The sequence below is a fragment of the Aspergillus steynii genome (genome assembly GCF_002849105.1).
Source record: "Aspergillus steynii IBT 23096 chromosome Unknown P170scaffold_3, whole genome shotgun sequence".
NCBI lineage: Eukaryota > Fungi > Ascomycota > Eurotiomycetes > Eurotiales > Aspergillaceae > Aspergillus > Aspergillus steynii.
Window position 1 is genome coordinate 3,832,955 of NW_020194400.1, and position 18,686 is coordinate 3,851,640.

At 52.6% G+C, this 18,686-nt stretch overlaps 7 protein-coding genes across 7 annotated transcripts; 2 read left to right on the plus strand and 5 right to left on the minus strand.

Annotated features, from left to right (window-relative positions):
* Positions 1–94: 94 nt before the first annotated feature.
* On the minus strand, positions 95–2,748 carry P170DRAFT_474687 (C2H2-type zinc finger protein; the record flags this gene model as incomplete). The annotated part of the gene is made up of 3 exons (XM_024853172.1): positions 95–236; positions 302–2,435; positions 2,613–2,748. 3 exons carry the CDS (start codon positions 2,746–2,748, stop codon positions 95–97), a joined length of 2,412 nt encoding a protein of 803 aa, XP_024706442.1.
* A 6,051-nt stretch (positions 2,749–8,799) lies between these two features.
* P170DRAFT_160885 (uncharacterized protein) lies at positions 8,800–9,417 on the plus strand. Its single transcript, XM_024842570.1, has one exon. It carries the CDS (start codon positions 8,985–8,987, stop codon positions 9,318–9,320), a length of 336 nt encoding a protein of 111 aa, XP_024706443.1. The 5' UTR covers positions 8,800–8,984; the 3' UTR covers positions 9,321–9,417.
* A 514-nt stretch (positions 9,418–9,931) lies between these two features.
* On the minus strand, positions 9,932–10,857 carry P170DRAFT_161037 (uncharacterized protein). Its single transcript, XM_024842571.1, has one exon. The coding sequence runs from the start codon at positions 10,738–10,740 to the stop codon at positions 10,165–10,167; it is 576 nt and encodes a 191-aa protein (XP_024706444.1). The 5' UTR covers positions 10,741–10,857; the 3' UTR covers positions 9,932–10,164.
* Positions 10,676–11,200, minus strand: P170DRAFT_436219 (uncharacterized protein). Its single transcript, XM_024849114.1, has one exon. It carries the CDS (start codon positions 11,126–11,128, stop codon positions 10,880–10,882), a length of 249 nt encoding a protein of 82 aa, XP_024706445.1. The 5' UTR covers positions 11,129–11,200; the 3' UTR covers positions 10,676–10,879.
* Positions 11,201–11,888: 688 nt separating this feature from the next.
* Positions 11,889–13,032, plus strand: P170DRAFT_436220 (NmrA/HSCARG family protein). Its single transcript, XM_024849115.1, has 2 exons — positions 11,889–12,237; positions 12,318–13,032. Exons 1-2 carry the CDS (start codon positions 11,977–11,979, stop codon positions 12,972–12,974), a joined length of 918 nt encoding a protein of 305 aa, XP_024706446.1. The 5' UTR covers positions 11,889–11,976; the 3' UTR covers positions 12,975–13,032.
* P170DRAFT_161050 (uncharacterized protein) lies at positions 13,029–15,112 on the minus strand. The gene is made up of 2 exons (XM_024842572.1): positions 14,578–15,112; positions 13,029–14,529 (listed from the first exon to the last, which is right to left on the minus strand). The coding sequence occupies exons 1-2, from the start codon at positions 14,974–14,976 to the stop codon at positions 13,192–13,194; spliced, it is 1,737 nt and encodes a 578-aa protein (XP_024706447.1). The 5' UTR covers positions 14,977–15,112; the 3' UTR covers positions 13,029–13,191.
* Positions 15,113–15,147: 35 nt separating this feature from the next.
* P170DRAFT_509178 (aromatic alcohol reductase) lies at positions 15,148–16,458 on the minus strand. The gene is made up of 3 exons (XM_024854647.1): positions 16,341–16,458; positions 16,111–16,292; positions 15,148–16,045 (listed from the first exon to the last, which is right to left on the minus strand). Exons 1-3 carry the CDS (start codon positions 16,374–16,376, stop codon positions 15,331–15,333), a joined length of 933 nt encoding a protein of 310 aa, XP_024706448.1. The 5' UTR covers positions 16,377–16,458; the 3' UTR covers positions 15,148–15,330.
* Positions 16,459–18,686: the final 2,228 nt, after the last annotated feature.

Sequence of the window (18,686 nt, forward strand, 5' to 3'; positions counted from 1 at the left end):
GTGATAAAAGTGGACCAAAGACATTGGTGCCGGAGCACCAATGACTAGAGGCCAAAAGAAGTGAAGTGTTTCGGAACAGGCAATTTCAGAAAGCCTAGTAAGCTGTTCCAACGCTAGCAAGCGTCTTGGTTGGCATCGGGTGGATAGGTTGATCCTTGCCAACGCGCAACGAATCTTCGTAGCCAACAAGGGCCTGGGAATGGAGTTTGAACGACTCGCCCATCAGCTTGGTGATTCTGTAAAGACCAGTTAGTAAGATGATCATGAGGATTTCAGTCAGACGGGAATTATGAAAACTTACCCCCATACTACCACGCCGTCTAGGATGTTACCCCATACACGGGCGACGGTGGAGCTGAGTTTACCAAAAGCATCAACGGCGTCGTCATCAAACAAATTCCGGACCTTGTTGTAGATGGCCACCTCCGCCTCAGTAGCGGGCTCTTCGTCATGTTCCAGGCGATAGAGCCAGAGGCTGAGAATGACCATCAAATCAAGGCCACAGAGCGGATGCTCCACACTCCAATTCGTAGCGGACGTTTTGGCAACCCAGTTAATTCCCTGAATGGCGGCGATTTCGATGCATTCAAAGCAGGACTGAATGACCTTGTTCATTTCTTGGGACCGCTTGACCTTCTCCCGAGCAACAGTCATGGCAGCCGCAACCTCGTAGGGCGAGTGGTAGCGCAAAGCCTCTTGTATCGACTTCAGGTCAACCTCCAAGCGAGCGCGCGTGTTGCGATAGACAGCCATCGAGTTGAAAATCAAGGGGTGGCCGTTCTGAGGAGTGCTGAGGGGCACGACAATGGTCTCGGGCTCACACACTTCGAGCGAGCTTTCCCACGTCTCCAACGCCAGTCGAAGCTTGTATTCGGTGACCACATCCTGCAGGGCCTCAAAGCTTCTCTTGTGGTTCCAGACCTGCAAGAACAGGGCATTGATCAAGACACGGGTAGCAAAGGCGCTGTAGCGAGTCTGCTCGCCTTGGAAGAGGCAATCGTGCGCTTCGCGGACCGTCAACGAGGTCGAGGAAGCCAGGCTGCGGCGCCAGCCTTCCTCATCTGCGACATCGAGATTCCACAACGATTCAGAGGATGGAAGCTCGAGGTTGTCAAATTCATCGAAGCTCATAGCCGGGGTGTGGTTGAAGGTCAACGTGAGCATGCCGAAGAAAATGTAGACGGCGTAGTACGTGCGACGGCAAGATTCGTCCTCGATCCACTCTTCTCTGGTAGGCTGAGCTCCCTCGCGAGCTTCGGTGCGGAGCTTGAGCTGATAGCGGTTTCCGGCAACCATGTTAGCGAGCAGACTCTTGATCGAACAAGTCCATTCGAGACCCTTGGGATCACCACTCCAACTTTCGAAGATCATGTTCAGAAGCGAGCTCTGCATGGCCCACAACGGACACTTCCTCGAATCAAAGTTGTCCTTGTGCTGAAGGAATTGCGTAACGAGCACCTTCGACCCGACGTGGAGCATGAATGCATGCTGGCGCTCAAACGTGTACAGGGCACCGATGGAGAGGACTGCGAGCAACAGGGGGGGCGAAGTTGCAGTAGGCTTGAAGGACTCTTGGTGCAAGAAGGGCAGATGATGGTGGTAAAGGTTGAAATACGTCGAGAGATACTTGTTCAGGGCCGCCGTCGATGGAAGTTGGAAGTGATCGGGTAGCGAGCCGAGAGCATCCGCGTTGCGAATGCGTTCCAAGATCATGTTGCGCTCGACTTCATTTGCGACTTGGGGGGATTTGGGCAGCGTGAGGGCCTGGCTAGGGCCGGGGGATTTTCTGTAGTTCACGGGGCTGACGGGACCAGTCATGGAGGGGTACGGGGATAACGCGTTGGGTGTCGAGTTTCCGGACACGGGCAGCGAGTTGACAAGGGAGTTCAGCGACGGGGCAAGCGCTTCACCCACGGCACCATGTCGTTCCATGACCGAGGAGAGCTGATGCGAGTCCGAGCCACTTTCTTGGGACGCGAAATGTTTCGTGTCAGCAGGGGAGACCAAAGTGTCCCACGGCATTTGGGGAAGAGTTGCGTTGCCTGAAAGGTACGAAACGGAGGGTTCTAGCAGGGAACCGCGTCCGGGAGAAAAGGAGCGATCCGATTCAGCGCGATCGTTGGTCTGACCGGTAGCAGCGGCTGCGGCCTTATGTTGGAAATCTGTCATCAACATGGCTGCAGTTTCAAGGTCGACCATACCATCACTGCTTGCTTCAATCTGTTCTAACGTGGCAGGATCGATTGTGATCGAGGGTTTCGACGGGGCAGGTGCAGGGGAGGACTTCTGAACACCACCACCGCGACGACGTCCCTCGGAAACAAGCGGTATCCCACCATCTTTTGCATGAACAGTACGGTCATGTCGAAGGAGAAGGTCTCGACGAACAAATGTACTGCGGCATTTCAAGCACTTAAACGGTCTCTCCTTCGTATCTGCGACGGCACTCGAGTCAGCGTGGTTCTCTCATAATGGCGATTTGCGTTGAAAAGAGAAATAACAGACAATGCCAGCAGAATACAAAATCGCGAAAAAAAGACTGGCCCAAAACGAAAAACAAGAAAGACAAAAGGGGCGGGGAGGCAAGACGAGGGGCGTTGGGGTTCACCTACGCGAACGTTCATGTCGGCTGCGATGTTCACTTCTGCTAAAGGCGCGATTGCAAAATTGGCACTTGTACTTCTTCTCTGGTACTGATGTCTTTTTGGCCGGCGAGTTGCTGGCCGTGTTCGGTGCGCTTGGAGCCATATCTTAGAGAGCGGGAGAGCGAAAGCAAAAACGACCGATTCCTTCTCAGCACAACAACGGCGAGGATTGCGGTATCGTCCCTTTCGTGAGTTCACACCGGTTCTGAAGACGAGTCGACGACAGTAGTTCGGTTGGATGTCTGATCATTCCTTGGGCGGGGGAAAGTTGGAGGAAAAGGGTGGTTCCAGAAGGGAGGGGGGATCCAGCCACAGGCGGATTTCAAGAGGGGAGAAAACGAGAAGCGAAGTGGCTGATAAACCACCGGGAAATACTAAAGAATTAAGAGAAAACACCCAAACCAGATGAACGACGTGGGAGGGTATGATGTTGAATGATAAGGGAAGGGCGAGGGAGAGAGGGAGAGGGGGGAGGGAAGAGAAGAAAAGAAGAGGGGGATGTTGAATGGATGAGGAGAAAAAGAAAGTCGCGAAAGAAGAGGAAGTGGTCGAAGGGGGAGCGAGGGGGGGAAAGCAAAAGCGCAGCGGGTGCGACGAAAGGCGGCCGGTCGTGGGCAGAAGCCGATCGCGACAGTGAGGCGGTCGTGTCCAGCGGCGGTGTTGGCGATTTGGGCGGCGAGAAGCGCAGCAGCCGGCAAGTTGCAAGTGGTGGTGAAAGAAAGAGGGGCTGTCGAGGCGGGACTGACGGAGGGGAATCCAAACGACCTGACCAGCGCACCCGCCGCGCCCACGCACTGGAGCTCCTACTGCCACGCCCGGTCCCCCGCGCGGCCAATGATACGCCGTCTCCGCCTTTCTGACTAACGCCCGTCCGGCGCTAAACGCCTCCCGGTTAGTCCACGTAACTCCGTACGACTAATACGCCGCCGTAACTGTATGTATAAACAAACCCGGCCCAGCCCACCGCCAGCCCACATGGACTTGTCGCTTCTTTAGTTCCTCTTTTTTATTTTCTTTTCTTCTATTTTTTTGCTTTTCTTTTCTCGCTTTTATTTTTCCTTTCGAACCCGTCAACCCGGGTCAACCGGGGAGGGTCTGGTCTAGAAAGACATTCGTTCAGAAATTGCTGGTTTTGGTCGTTGGCGAGTCTGATAGGCCTGGTCTCTTTTTTTTTGTTTTTCTTTTTCCTTTTTCTTTTTCTGGTTTCTTAATGCCCTTTGCTATAGCACATGTTTCTAATATCCACCCTGGGTATTTTTATTTTTTACCCACAGCACACACAGCTTTTCTATCGAGTATCGAGTCGACGAGTCCCAGAAAAAATTGAAAATAAAAATATCCAACGGCCAATTGGCCTTCCCTCTGCTCTATCCATGATTTCAGAACCCTCTCTGCACATAATACCGAGCGACTTGCATGAACATTGGGCAGCACCGTCATCTGTCCTGGACCTGGAATTATTCGATATACGCTGTACCCATTGCCAACCATTAACCCATCAACCCATTACTCCGTAAAATGAATATTACTGCTGCCTCCGAAAGTTCAAACAATGAAAATCCCTTCCTTACGGCATTTAGGGTCCTTGAAAAGCATGGCTAGGGTCCGACTCCGATGAATCCACCGCGACTTTTCCACCTATACTCCGTAGATACTAGTTCCTCCATCCCTGTTTAGTGACGGGCCCCCCTCGCTCGGTTTCTACAGGAGCGACGGGTTAGTCGGCTGAGCAGGACGATGCTACGGAGTACGTAGATTGGGATTACGATTCCCATGATTGATATTGATGTTTCATTGTGGGGGGCTCGGCATGAGGGCGACTTCTTGCGGTATGGTATGTAACTCTGTTTGGATCGAGGACGGGCATAAATCCACTCGGTATAACTAGCCATACAAGAGCATCTCACATACTCCGGTAGTGTAGTTATGCCATCCAACATCCGTGGACAAAGAAACGGTCACCGATCCGAGGTACTTTGGGCAGACTACGGAGGAAATTACCATCACTTTGCTATCACATCCCTATCGTCCATCCCTATCTGACAGCGCAGAACCATAATCTTGGGACGCCGCAGGTGGCTGCGGGGCCCTCGAAAGAAGATCAGATCATGTTCTGTCCTGTCTTTCCTCTGCGATCTAATGGACCGGTAGGCTACATGCAACGACGCGGACTTGATAGGGCAATGGAACTCATAATTCCATGCTCCGTGGACAGACGGAGGGGAAGAGGAAGATTGGGGATAGGCTGCTGCCAGACTTTGGCTGAGAGTCAATCAATCACACGCACTCGCAGTTTAGCCCCTCCAGACAGTCCGAACCTTTTTTTTTTTTTTTTTTCTTTTTTTTTTGGGTAAGAATAATTGTTTTTTTTCGCCCCTCGTCAGCCCCCCCTTGCCCCTCCAACAAGGATGCGGCAGCATCAAATGCCACGGAAAAGCTGGCTGGACGAGGTGATTTGTGAAGTCGGGTCCTTTCATTTCCACGGATTCCTCCCCTCAGGTACTCCGTACATTCTCATTCCATGCAATCATTCTTGATCGCGACTATCATTTTTTTTTATCGATCATTCTTTCCCTGTCATTTTTGGGGGGCGGTGATGATGTTCCTGGTCGGTGGTCTTTTTTTTTCTTTTCTTTTTTTGATTTCTTTTTTTTTTTTTCCAGATTTTGGTGGATTTGGGTTTATTTTATTTTATTTTGAATTATTTTCTGATCTCCCTTCAATTTCGGAAGGGAGGGGAAACAGCTGAACCTACGCAGTAATCTTCTCTCCCTCCCTCGCAACTCCCCCTCCCCCTCCTCTCCCTCTCTCTGTTGCCCGCCACCCACTTTTTCCGTTATCAAGCCCGGCGACCACGGACGGATGCCAACTTTACCCCTCGGTCCCCTCCTTGTCCCTCTTTGCCCTTCCTTTCTCAGCGCAGTACCACCACTACCGACGCTCTCCCTCTCGGATCCACCGGCCAACCCCTCCTTTCCTTACCTGGACAAGAAGGTCCGTCGGGATTCCTACGTAATTTAACCCCAGTTATTTGGAAACCCGCCCGAATCGATCGCCTATCATCGCGGCGCTTTTCATACGATCACAATAATTTGTACGAACATGATTGCCTGCGGGTGGCACTAGTTTCGAAGTCGGTGGATCATCCCATCAAGCTCGACCGTTGTTCCAGACTTTTTACCAACTCGCCAGTGATCGAGAGAGACTGTCCAGTACGTCCGACGTAGCTTAGCAGTATGCCACCGTCCAGGTGAGAGTTTCTTATGTGTGCCGGATATGCTTGGCCGCTCCCGCCACCCGTCAGCACGCAGCAATAGGAGAATATTATGGCTGATGTTGACAGATCACCGTCTTCAGCACAGCCCTTGATCCCTCCTTTCTTGGAAGTCCAGGATAGATGTCGACGACAGCTCTGCGTAGGGATTAAATGAAATTTGAGATCTGATGGATGTCACCTTCTACCTTTGTGTGCGGTCTCTTTTTTCTCTTCTTTTTATTTTATTTTCTTTTTTTTTCACTTTTATTTAATTTGATTTTTCCTTTAATTTATTCTCTTTTTTAGGACGATTTCACGCGGTCGCCAAAGAAGTGGATAACAGACCGGATGGATCCTTGGTCTAGGCTTCCGTGACATCGGGTCAGCTGCCTCTAAAGGTGGACAACCCAGCAGACCGCCGGTGACATCAGACAACGACACCTCCTCTCGCATCCTACTTCCTCTGTCCCTCTTCCAGTTGGCAGAGCCGGCGGACAGGCTGGCATGAAACCAACAAGAGTAAGGTAGTCTCGATGAGCAGGGTCTGACCTTCCAGAACGGGGCGCTTCTGCACCGGGCGTCTCCGGAATATTGCTTCCATCGTTCAACTGCATCATCGTCATCAGCCGACACTATTGCTGCTGTTTTTGGCACTTCTGCATCCAAGTCGCGGATGCGTCAACCTCGCATCAACTACCTGATCCCATCTGCATAAGCGGCATGGGGGTGGATTCGCTACCCGCAAGGACTCGCTCTCCCAACTTTTCCTTTTTCCCCCTCCGTGGCGCGTCCCAGATTGGGTTAGATCGGCTGTGGCTGGCTGCAGCCCAGCAATCGCAATCGCGCCTAACCAGCCTCACTCGGAGACGCGCCCTCGTTCCGCGTCCACAAGGGCGGATCCACCTCGAAAGATTACAACCTCAGGTCAGATGAGTCGCCGGCGCTGGCCATGACGAAATGCGATCTTCTGGCGCCGGTTTGGCACCGTTTTTAAGGTTGCCCGCTGGGAGTCGACGCTTCGGGCTCACGTCGCGAGACGCGATTTCGAATCCAGCCGAGACAACCTCTTCAGGGAACCGCTCGTCCTCCCTCACCACAGGGGTTCCTCCGGTCTTCCCAGCGCGACAGACTCCGTAAAAACCCGGCATGCGCGGTGGGGCGTGAAGCTGGATGGATCCCGAGAAACCCGTCAAGGTCAGACGCGGTTAGTTACTCGGGGAACGCGCACATGACCGCGAACTGCTGACTCTGAGGACTCTGAGGATTCACACGGTCAGCTCCGTCCGTAGGTAGTAGGGAGTAGTTACAGATACATACGGGATCCTCCATCCTCGCTAGGAAGATTGTTATCATGATCTCATCCATGCATCCCGCATCTCAACACCTCGACGTCCACTTTTCGATGCCCACCAGCCCACCCGGCGCTCAGTTGCCGGGGTCGACCCTGCCCCATCGGCCTCTTGCCCTAAGACGTCAGCCTCCACCGGTCTTGAGATGCATGATGATCCAGTTTTCTGTCTTTCTTTCGCCAGTCCCACCTGCACTTAGTCACGGCCGTACTTTGGCCTCACCGCTTTGCAAACTGCCAGACGCGCGCCGGCGAGCGGTGAGTCGGCGACCTTACGCTTTTCGGCCACAAGGGGCGGGGTCTGTTGGCTTCGTCTGGTCCAGCCTCTTGCTTTTTCCCTTCCTCCTTCGTACGTAAGATTTGAATGCACCCTAGCAGCAGAGGATTCGATTCTTCGATCCACATCCCGACCATGCAGCGGTCCGACCCAGTAAACGTTGAAGGAAGGTACGAAAGCCTACGAATTCGACAAGAGGTTTCGTTCTATCGAAATGGAATCCTGTCCGGGTCTCATCGTTGCAGCCCCGACGGAGGACAACCGACAATAGTCAGAACTCGTCCCGACGGGGTCAAGATCTTGGAAAGGGCGCCCAGTCGTGAGCACTGATATCCGGATGGCCCTAGGACTTTTTCCATTCCAGTCTCCGGCGCACGGGGCCTGGGAGGGGAGGGAATAGTGCAAAATCCTCCGTGCATACCGATCCAACTATTCATGATCGATCATTTCCCGTCCAGTGCTCCTTTTCTCCGTGCGTGTTGGCCCTCTCTCGGTGATTCGGTGGGTTTCTCCTTGAACCGTGTCACTCCTTCCGACTCATTCATTACTCGGAGCATGGATTTGGCATCGATTGCCATGATTGGGCCCTTCCAGAAAGGGGTAAACCCAATTCTCTCCAGGGCTCCGGGGAAGAGCAGCCAGAAAGAAAGAATGGGTTCTCAGCCGGCACCGTCCCAAGGTTAGGTTTGGAATTCCCTGCAGCTACCCTTTCCAACGACGCAGGTCGATCTTCAAATGTCCACCTCCAAAAAAGAAGGGAGAGAAAAATGGAATCATGGAATCCCAGCCGAGACCTGATTCATTGAACCCAAGTTCCCCACTAGGTACCGTTGCAGGATTCCAGGAACCTCTTCCCCGATGCCCCGGGGCCTACGCTAGTGACTCTCGGCAGCAAGCAAACCCGCCTTGGCTGCCGTCCATCGTCCCGACAACTTTTGAAACCCCCATTCTGGCTTTCCAGGTTAGGGATCCGTAGGGTAGAGGTAGTGCAGTCCGGAGGATCGCGAGACGGTCAACCGATTGAGTCGGTGAAGGGTTTGGTGATGTTGAGTCCTTGACCGCCTCGATCTTCTCGCCCAGTTTACACATGGCATTGGGAATTGGGACGATTGGGCATCCTGCTTGTTCCGGTCTCCACTGATCTAGGGCTACCTGTGGATTCTGGATTCTGGATTATGGATTCCTGCGTACTCCGTATGGAACGAGTACGGATGGATATCATCTTGAAAGAAAACACGGAAGCCGCAGATTTTTCTTTCCACTCCGGCGAAGAAGCGGGATAGAACGACGGAATCCACAGTTGATCGGTTGCTCTCTTATCGTGACTTTTTTTTGCCTTTATTTTTTCTTTTCTTCTTTTTTTCTTTTCATTGTGGGACAAATTTTGGACTTTCACTATGTGACGGGGCTTGTGCGTGGCTTTCGCTAAAGCGCGAATCCAAACCTAAGCGCGTCTGGATGTTTCGTTTGTTTGTTTGCCTGTTTGTCTCGGTCAGGTCTGGCATGGATTGCGCGTATCGAGTGTCGAGTGAAAGCTCGACAGGTAGAATGGATGTCTCCTCCGTAGCGATATCTGCGACAGAGGACGTAGGAGTAAATGGCAGCCCGCGAACCATGGAAACGAGCCGTACCAGACATGGATGGGCTCGTTCCATGGTTCCCTCCCGTCTGTCAGAAACCAGATTTGTTCGGGCACATTGTTTTATTGTCTTGCGTTGTGTTTCCAATTTGTTTGGCCTTTGTGGGTTCTTGCTTCTACGGGACCCTGTTGGTGTTCGTGTACCTCTTTCGTAGTATATACATCTATGGGACCTTCTGTATACACTACAATATATATCGTGCGCAGGTCGGAACAACCGATAAGCCACATTGGGGTTAATCTCCCTGCTGGTCCGATTTACGAATAAAAGCACCCAACACAGATATACATCAGATATCCAAAACGATAGAGTAGATACACGAACAGACGACGGAGTCTAACTCGGAAGTGTCGAACAAGACGAATCAGAACCCAAGCCAGACATCCTATCTCGCAGCAAACACGACCAACACCAACTCAATCGGAACCTGTCCATTGACGCTGTCCTCGGTTGCACTGCAATCACCTAGAATCCAGAGTCCAGAGCCAGATCACCCAGGGCGCACAGCATCTACTAGCTCTATCTATTCCTAAAGACATCCGAAGATACCACCTCGGGACCACCTCTCAGTACCAAGTACGGAGTACGACATCGAAACTGCATGCAGTACGACCAGCACCGCCAACCAGTGCGTCGGTTCGTGAATAGCCATTGCGAGTGAGCTGTCGACTCCACAATCTACCTTCGCTTTTGACATGTCGATGTTTACTACTCCGTAGACACGGTACATACGTTATCTCCCAGAGAAACGTAGAAGCCTTCTCGAAGGTACGCCCAGAACGCTAGTCGCGACCTGCGACGACCGCGCAATCCCTCCCAGCCAATATGGAACCAACCGTTGTTTTTTGTTTTCCCTACCGGATGTCCACGGAAAGACGGGCCCAAAAAAAGCAAAGCAAAGAAAAAAAGAAAAAGCAAATGAGGGACGGAACACGGGAAGAGGATAGCTCGTCAAATTTTTAGAGAAACGCTGGGACCGAAGCCAGACGCTAGAAGGTCTAGAAAACCCAATCCCAATCCCCCGAGAAAGAAAAAAGGGGGGGCTGGGCTGGGAAGGTGGAAGTGGAAGTGAAAGCCGGAGATGAGCGCAACACTAACACTAACAGTAACAGTCCAACTCCTCCGTAATCCGTCGGGACGAGTCCCAGAAAGCAGAAAAAAAAGGGGGAGGGGCGGGTTCCAGACTGACTTTTCGACTGCGCAACGGAGTACTGCGAATGGGAAAGACGGGATGATCGTCCTGGGGACCACCCGAGGCGCCGGTCCGATTTGCTTCTGGCGATGTTCTGTGCAGTTTCTGAGCAGAGGATCATGAGAGGATGAGACACTACTGAGTCCTGACTCCGTGTGGTACTGGTCCATTGAGATGCGCTGCTGGCACCGCCCCTCGTCCTGGCATGGAGGTCTGGTTCTTGCGAATCAGTCTGCAGTATGGACTCCGTAGCCATTTTTATTATGATGATTAGTTCCCCCCTTCGGACAACCCCTTTTGATGGTCTGCAGGCTGAGATGAGATGAGATGAGATGCCTGCCTGCAGCTCTTTCTTATTGCGATAAGCATGTATGACAGACATCGGCGAGGGGCTTCCCCCCTCCTCCCTTCTCTTCTTTTTTCTTTTCTATTTTATTTCATTTTATCTCTCCTTGCTGATTGCCCCTCTCATGGATGGAGGGGTGAATTATTACCGTGATGACCATGTAAGGAGGGCTTGGTTACTTGCCTGTTCCTAGTCGCATGGGGGTGTCGCTTTCTGCGTTCTGTCCTTGCTGCCGGGATCTGCCTGCTCCTTCGTTTTCATTTGCCTTGATTAGTTGCCTTTCTTTTGATGCTGGCGTTGCGGGGATGGGCTGGTTCTGGGGCTGTAGAGCTGATGTTTGTAGTTTACTTGTTCGGGGTAACTGGAGTAGAGACAATTGGGTGGGGTGTTGGGATGGAATGGCTGTCTTGTAGATTGTAGCCATTTGATGTGTTTCTGTTTGTTTTGTCTGATATCTGTGGCCCTGTAGGCCATGCAGTGGGTATGTATAGGACGGAGTACGTAGTCCAGGGCCATCACTGTCTACCTCGTCGCAATAGTTGGATGACATGTCAGCGGTCTTTAGTTCAATGGGGTTAATCACTGTTTGCTAGACAGGTCTCTAGCGATCCTGAGGACCTGCTAGGAGACCCTGACAAGTGTATATATTTAGTTCCATATATCTGCTAGACCTAGTAAATAAAACCTATGGTGGAAGACTGGGACATCTTAAGGAACCACATCCGGTTTAATATATGTAATGTACATCTGACAGTTACCAGCAGGTGTCGTTTCTAGCAATTTGCAATTCATGAACCCCCCGCCAGAGCAATAACCATAGACAGTAAATCTGATACTCACTCTCGGCCAGCCCTAATAGACCATTAATAAACTAAGTCCCCATACTATTGATTTAATTAATCTAGCAAACTCCAACCCACCAGAAAAGAATCCACAGATCAAGCGAAAGAACCTTAACGTTATCTAATCTCCATCAGCTCTCAAGCCCGAGTCTGACTGAGAAAACACGATGTTCGGGCTTCGGGGTTGAGAGCTATCCCGAATCGCCACGCGATGACAAATTTGCCTCAATCCATGGAACGGCCACCGCGTCAACCACACACGCCTTTGTAGATTAACGGCCTGTTCGTATAAGTATTGCTGATTTCGGATACCATTATCTAAGCTCTGAGGATGGGTATAAAGGATACGAGTCCACCCTCCGGATTTCGAGTTTCATAACTTGAGGGAAAGAATCTATATTGTTTGCCTTGATTGGACCATCTCTCTGCAATGGCAACCATGAATTCGATCCTCGTCACCGGCGCCACAGGAAAGCAGGGCGGCTCGGTGGTGCGCAACCTCCTTGCCAGAAACGCGCCGTTCCAGATCCTCGCGGTCACGAGGAACGTGAAGTCCTCGTCTGCGCTGAAGCTCGCGGAGAAATCCCCCAATATCACGCTCATCGAAGGCGATCTCGATAACCCGGCGGCGATCTTTAAGTCCGCGAAGGAGCGCACCTCGAATCCAGTGTGGGGCGTGTTTAGTGTTCAGGTGAGATGCGCTTGCTCTGGCAATCAGTCAATCATGCGAAGGGAGACTCGTTTAGCTAACTGATACGATGAACGAACTAGGCTGCCGATCCGAGAAATGACGACGAGCGGCGCCAGGGGATTGCCCTGGTCGACGAAGCCCTCAAGCAAGGCGTCAAGTCCTTCGTGTACAGCTCCGTCGACCGCGGCGGCGAGAAGCGATCGATCAACAACCCGACCCCAGTGCCGCACTTCATCTACAAGCACGAGATCGAGAAGCACCTGATGGAACGGGCCAAAGACACCGAGATGGCGTGGACGATCCTCCGCCCCGTCGCCTTCATGGAGAACTTCACCCCGGACTACTTCGGCAAGGTGTTCACGACCGCGTGGCAGATGTCGCTGAAGGGGAAGTCGCTGCAGGTTGTCGCCACGAGCGACATCGGTTTCTTCGCGGCCGAAGCGTTCATGCGTCCGGACGAGCTTGCTGGCAAGGCACTCTCGCTGGCCGGGGATGAGTTGACGTTCGATCAGATGGCGGAGGTGTTTGAGCGGTCGACGGGCCGGAAGGTGCCCACGACGTTTCGGCTGCCCGTGTGGGCGATGATGGCGGCGGTGAAGGAGCTGGGAGTGATGTTTAAATGGTTCCATGACGAGGGGTACGGCGCGGATCTGGTAGAGATGAGGAGGATGAATCCGGATTTGAAGGATTTTGGGAGGTGGTTGGCGGAGGAGAGTCAGTTCGAGACTTTGAAGTGAAGGGGAGGTCTTGATTGGAATTCGTGTAAAGCTTCCGGCGTTTTGGCTATGGGGTTTGTTTAATGCATGTATGATATATAATCTATTCACTGTGAATCTGTTCTCTAGTAAGCTTGGTATATGACCTGATTGCTTGGCGATATTGATTTCAGACAACAAAACAGCAATCTTTTTCAAATGGCCTGTCTGGACTAGAGGCGAGTGGACTTTATGGCGCTCACTCGGCAGCTCCCCAGAGAGCGCCAGCTCTGTTCTTCCGCGAGATACTGGCGCGCTCCATGAGCAGCGACACCGGCTCCTGCATCTGGGAGTTGATCTTATTATCGGCCTGCCATTGGTCGTAGACCGCCTTCACCAGGTCCCATGCATGATCTGTTTCGGGCGAGATAGGCCGAGAACAGAGCTCTGAGAGGATCAAGGCCATGGCATGTTCTTGCTTGTAGCTTCTGCAGAGCCACGCCCACGGGGTCGTTATCTCGTTGTTCTGCAGGAGGCTGGAAAACTTCAAGATCTCGACTGCTAGGATGAAGATCTCGTCGTCCGTGGCGGTGGACTCTTGATCCAATGCCGCCGAGTTAGAGAGATGATTGACCAAGGATGCCTTTGATAGAGTGAGACGAAAGATCACAGCCGTGACCCACTGGATCGGAATTCTCAGGTCAAACTTCTGTAGATACCGTTCTTCGAGACTGGCTGCCAATTCTGGCAGGGAGCTTCGTTCACTTTGCAAGTGCGATTGATTGCTTCCCGATCCAAAGGACTTGTCGGTCCAAGAAATATGGGCCATTATCTCGTACTGAATGATGCACAATGTGATATCAGTAAACCCGGCTTGGGGAGAAGGCAATTCGGTCAAGGTGGGCGAAAGATCGTCGCTGTCAATATTCAGTGGAGGCTCCGTGTCGAACATCTCCGGCCGAATTTGGGTGTCAGTCCCCTGGTCTTCGGAGCAGAGGATGTCAAGTATGCAGATGTGCGACCACAGTCGACGTCGCATTTCGATATCAAACGGACTCAGACCTAGATTTTGACCGTCGCGATGGATCCCTTGTCTCTGCGCCACGCGTACCACGACTGCTGCTTCCACCCATATCTGTTTGGAATCGCATACGCAGCGCAGACATAACAGATAGAGAACTGCGGCCTGCAGAACCCGGATATCGTCCGAGCAGACAAGGTTGGCCTTTGCTAGCGATCGCTCCACAGCAAGCCGGAATTCGCGCAAGCAGACATCACGCTCATCACCGACGACTGACCAGCAATGGGCAGGATCCATGCTGACCACCGCCGCGAAGAAAACCGCTCGAATGAGCGCGTCCGATTCCGGATCCAGCTCAACGTACGGGTTAACACAAGCTTGACGAATCACGGACTCGACCGAGGATGTATGCAGAATGGTGACCACGTGCGCAACGTTGGACTTGTAGACCGGCCATAGCATCTCCATCTGCAGAGGTTGCAGCGGATCAGAGCGACCTGCGTCGAGGCCGAGCTCAGAATTCGAGGAATGTCCCTTGTCCCACGATTGGCGATAAAGCTCTTGCAGTCCCGGAATCTAGGCACGTTTCAACGATCCATCACCCCATACGACAAGGCGACCTACCTTATTCCTTAGAAACACAAATGCGTCGTCCGCTACGTAGCGACTCTTGGTCTCATCTTGAACCACCAACATGCCGTGCAAAGGTTTGGTATCGACAGGCATTGGCCTCTCAGCTTCATGGGCTGCTCGAGATCCCACAGCAGATCTACCATCAGCAGCCTGGAGCCGTTCCACTTCCTCCTCCAGCTGCTGCAGACGAGTGCGGAGCGCCGCAATTGGGGGCCGGTTCAGCTTGCGCGGAGCCCGTTTATTTCCTGGATGAATGCACTCGGCGTTGGCCTGGAGGCATTGAGCGCAGGGCTGTTTTCGATCACAACGCACTTTGCGCCGATTGCAACGGACGCAGCTCCGTTTGGACACTTCACTGTCTTCCGACTGGGGAGGCATGGTTTGCGACATTTGATTGGGGATTGAAGGATGGTTGACCGATGTTGACGTCAAAAAAGGTTCCTTTTCTTCACCCGATTAGTCAACTCCCGTGCCTTCGTTTTATCCACAGGATATCTCCATTCCATTTACTTGCCATCTCTTGACAATGAATGAATGATCAACTTGATGATCCAAATGAATAGACTCGTAGACCATGATCAACTATTATATACAGCAGAGTAAGTCCTTAACTATATAGACAAGGTCATATAACAACATCGCGGAATAAGCTATGAAACTACCAGAATCTACCACCAACATGGCGAGAGGTTCCACCACTATCTACAGGAACACAAAAGACCCCATATAAAGAATCAAGACCATTCAGTTCGCGATGAGCCCGCGTACAGCCTCTTCCAGCTCCTCGTCATTCATCACGCGAATCCCCAATCGCTCATTCCACGAGAGCTTCTCAAAGTCCTTGCCGCCGTAGCCCTCTTCATACATCATCGCGTAATAGTAGTTCATCATGACCGAGAAGTCTCCCTTGGCCAGCTGCGCATTCGACTCCTCCAGCAGCTTGGACACGTTCAGGTCGGGGATCCTGCCGTCCTCGACGGATCCGAAATCCACCCCCGTGATCTTCGACACTAGGGCAGTCAGTTTCCGCTCCGTGATGGCCACAGAGTAGATGTGGACCGGTTGATTAGCAGTCTCCGCGAGGTGAGCAGGATCCAGGATCCTCGCCACGGCGGTGGCGATGTCCGACAGGGTCGATGGGCCGATGGGGTTGTTGCCGCCGTTGTGGAAGACGGCCTGCTGGGTCAGGGGGTTGGGGCCCAGGGCGCCGAACTTGATGGTCAGGTCGAAGAAGGGTCCGTTGTTGAGGGAGGTCCAGGTCGTTGGCGCGGAAGGGCTGGTGATCCTCGACTGCAGGTATTGGCGGACCTTCACTTTTTCAGTGGCCACGGGGAGTTGGATCGTGATCGGGGATTCCATGTTGGTTGTGAATTCGGACGGGATGATGCGCTTCACGCCCGCGCTGAAGGCGGCGTCGATCCATACTTTCTCTGTCTCGAAGGAGGGCAGGCCGACGGCGCTTGTGGAAGGGATAGGGTTAGCGTATAGGATATAGGGACGGACGGCATGTTCTAGGGTTCGAACCTGATGACTGCGTCGATACCGGTGAAGGCCTGTTTCAATGCGGCTTCGTCGTTGAGATCGGCTTTGATGACCTGGACTCCCGCGGGAACCTGCTTCTCTGAGCTGGGTCGCTGGATCGCTGCGACATGATGTCCCGTAGACATCAATGCGGTTGAAATGCGACTTCCCAGAAGCCCACTGGCCTGGTGGACGTCAGTATACTGATGTCGGACGCCGGGAAGCTTACCTACCCCGATAATGGCCACATTCTTGATAGCGGTCGTCATGTTGATAAAAACAGTATGTTGACTGGTAAAGATGAATTATCGATGAATAGTAACATTTTGTACCAAGGATCTCAGGTCCTTAAAAGACTGGGAGTCTGTCTTCTGGTTCCACCGCATTTGGCATGATTATGAACTCGGGCTTGAGATCAAAGCCGCACCGCCGAGCGAGGTGGACGCTGGGATGGGGCTTAATAATGACATCGAGGTCAACCTGATGTCTGACTCTCATCTGGAGGGAGCAATGCTGATAAATGTTTGATTCCACCCCATTCCACTCTGTTCATTCTTCTCCCAAGAGAACGAGAGAGAGAAAAAGATAAAGATCGTCGACAGGGCAAGGAGACCCAAACCCGATTGTTGCAGTTATCTGTTCTTCAGAGACCAAATGATGAAGAGTACGGAGTCTGAGGGCCGAAATATTAGGTAGACTATGTGATCTACATTGTGAAAGGAACGGTGGGCAGGTCACGTTTACTCGTCATTCCTGGCTGACATCCCACGACATCAGAGAACCAGAGGACAGCCAATATTTGTTGCCATGAACATGCTCGCTCGGACGCATCATTTTTCGCATGTCAGGTCGTCCATGAGGTCGTGCACAAAATGCTGTAGGCACGGCCCAAGCTACACCGATAAGAGGACAAGACAGACAGACAACTGCGCCATCAAAACCAACGGTTCCAGGGGATGCCAGAAACCCCAGGAAACCTCGCACTCGTTGACGTCAGAGCCAGCGCCAGTCGGATAATATTGTCGACACTCTATATGGAACGAACTCCACCGTAATATTACTCCTGGGGCTAGATTTCCTGACGAAGCCCCTTCTAGATGGCTCGCTTCCGCCGCCCGGGTTGACTACTCCGTACGCAGTATAATCTCGCAGAACCCGGACTTTATTTAGAAAATCCGGCCGACTTCCATCCGCAGGAGCCGAGGCCTAGAAGATAGGTACGGAGTCCCAGAGAATGGATAACGGTGGCCATTTGTTCGCCCGTATGGTGAAGCGGATTCAGGGCATCGCATGGCCCGTGACCCACCCCGTCATCCCGACTACGCCTTGCTGGAACGGTCGTTTCAGGACGCATTCTTCGGCGTCAGGACGGAGGGTGGTGGTATCCTGTCGGTAAATCTTCCGTAAGTCCGTTAAGCTGTCATCCCGGGCGCATTCAAGGTTCGGTGGCGGACAGTAAGGCAGTCAATCTCGGGGTCAGGGGGGGTTGCCTTGAGCTGACTGCTGGCAGCAAACGGCGAGCGCGTACTTTTGCGCCTGCAGTCGGCGGGCTGGGACTCGATTTGGGCGCTGCGCATCCCGGAGGCGATCGAGCATCTCCGCGCACCTGACAGAAAAGCCACCGGGCATAGCTCTCTGCGGCGTGCCGATAGCTCATCTGCACGGCGGTGTGACTTGCATGGCGATGTGACGTGACGGTTGAAGAATCTATCAACTGACCCTCAGGCTTGTCGACCGGGGGAAATGAAGCGAGGGAAGTCTCGTCGGGGTGTTTGTTTGGGCCTTTGGGGGCATATCGCAGGGATGGCAGGGATGTTTGATATCGGGTGCTGCATCGGACGGGCCCAAAATGCTACTGTACGACGTTGGGGATGCAAAATTTCGAAACCAAGAAAACCAAAGGAACGAAAAGAAAAATCTGCCCGACTAGTCGACGATCTAGCGAGTTTAGAGCAGCACAAACAAGGCGGCATTAATACGGAGTAGTCCAGTCCCCTGGAAACCGACTGGCAATCCGTAACCCCTGATCGACTCCGTCCCGAGGATCCAGCAGAACCGACAGAGAAATTACTCCACGTTTTCGGTTTACACTTTAGTTTTCCACTCCCAGCGTAACGCGGTCGAAGGTAATTTGTATCCAGTCTCGTCCAGGCGAACGATTTCCAACCGGTAGGGTCTGATCCCCTCCAAGGTGGCACAGTCTTATGACGCCTCGGGTGCCTTCATGCGACCCGCCGCCCTCGAGATTCGATGCGACGTCGCTCAATCGCCCTTTCTTTGTGATTAATCCTCCGGGCCGGGGGTGTGCGTGTCCTGGTAGGTCCTCTGGGCGCGCTCGGCCTGAGCACACCAGAGAGACGTCGGTGGTTATTATTCCTCCATGCAACCGGAGAGATTAGGCTTAAGATGCGGGCGGAAGTGTCTGATTGATTCCGCGATAGTCTATATACACCGACCGATTGGACCTGTCGTGCTCCGGGGGTCTCTTTGTTTGCTGCGGTGCCTGGACTGACAGCGTACAGCGTACGGGGTCGTTGTCGATATTGGATGGATGCTATAGGCACCATCACCCTGGTAGG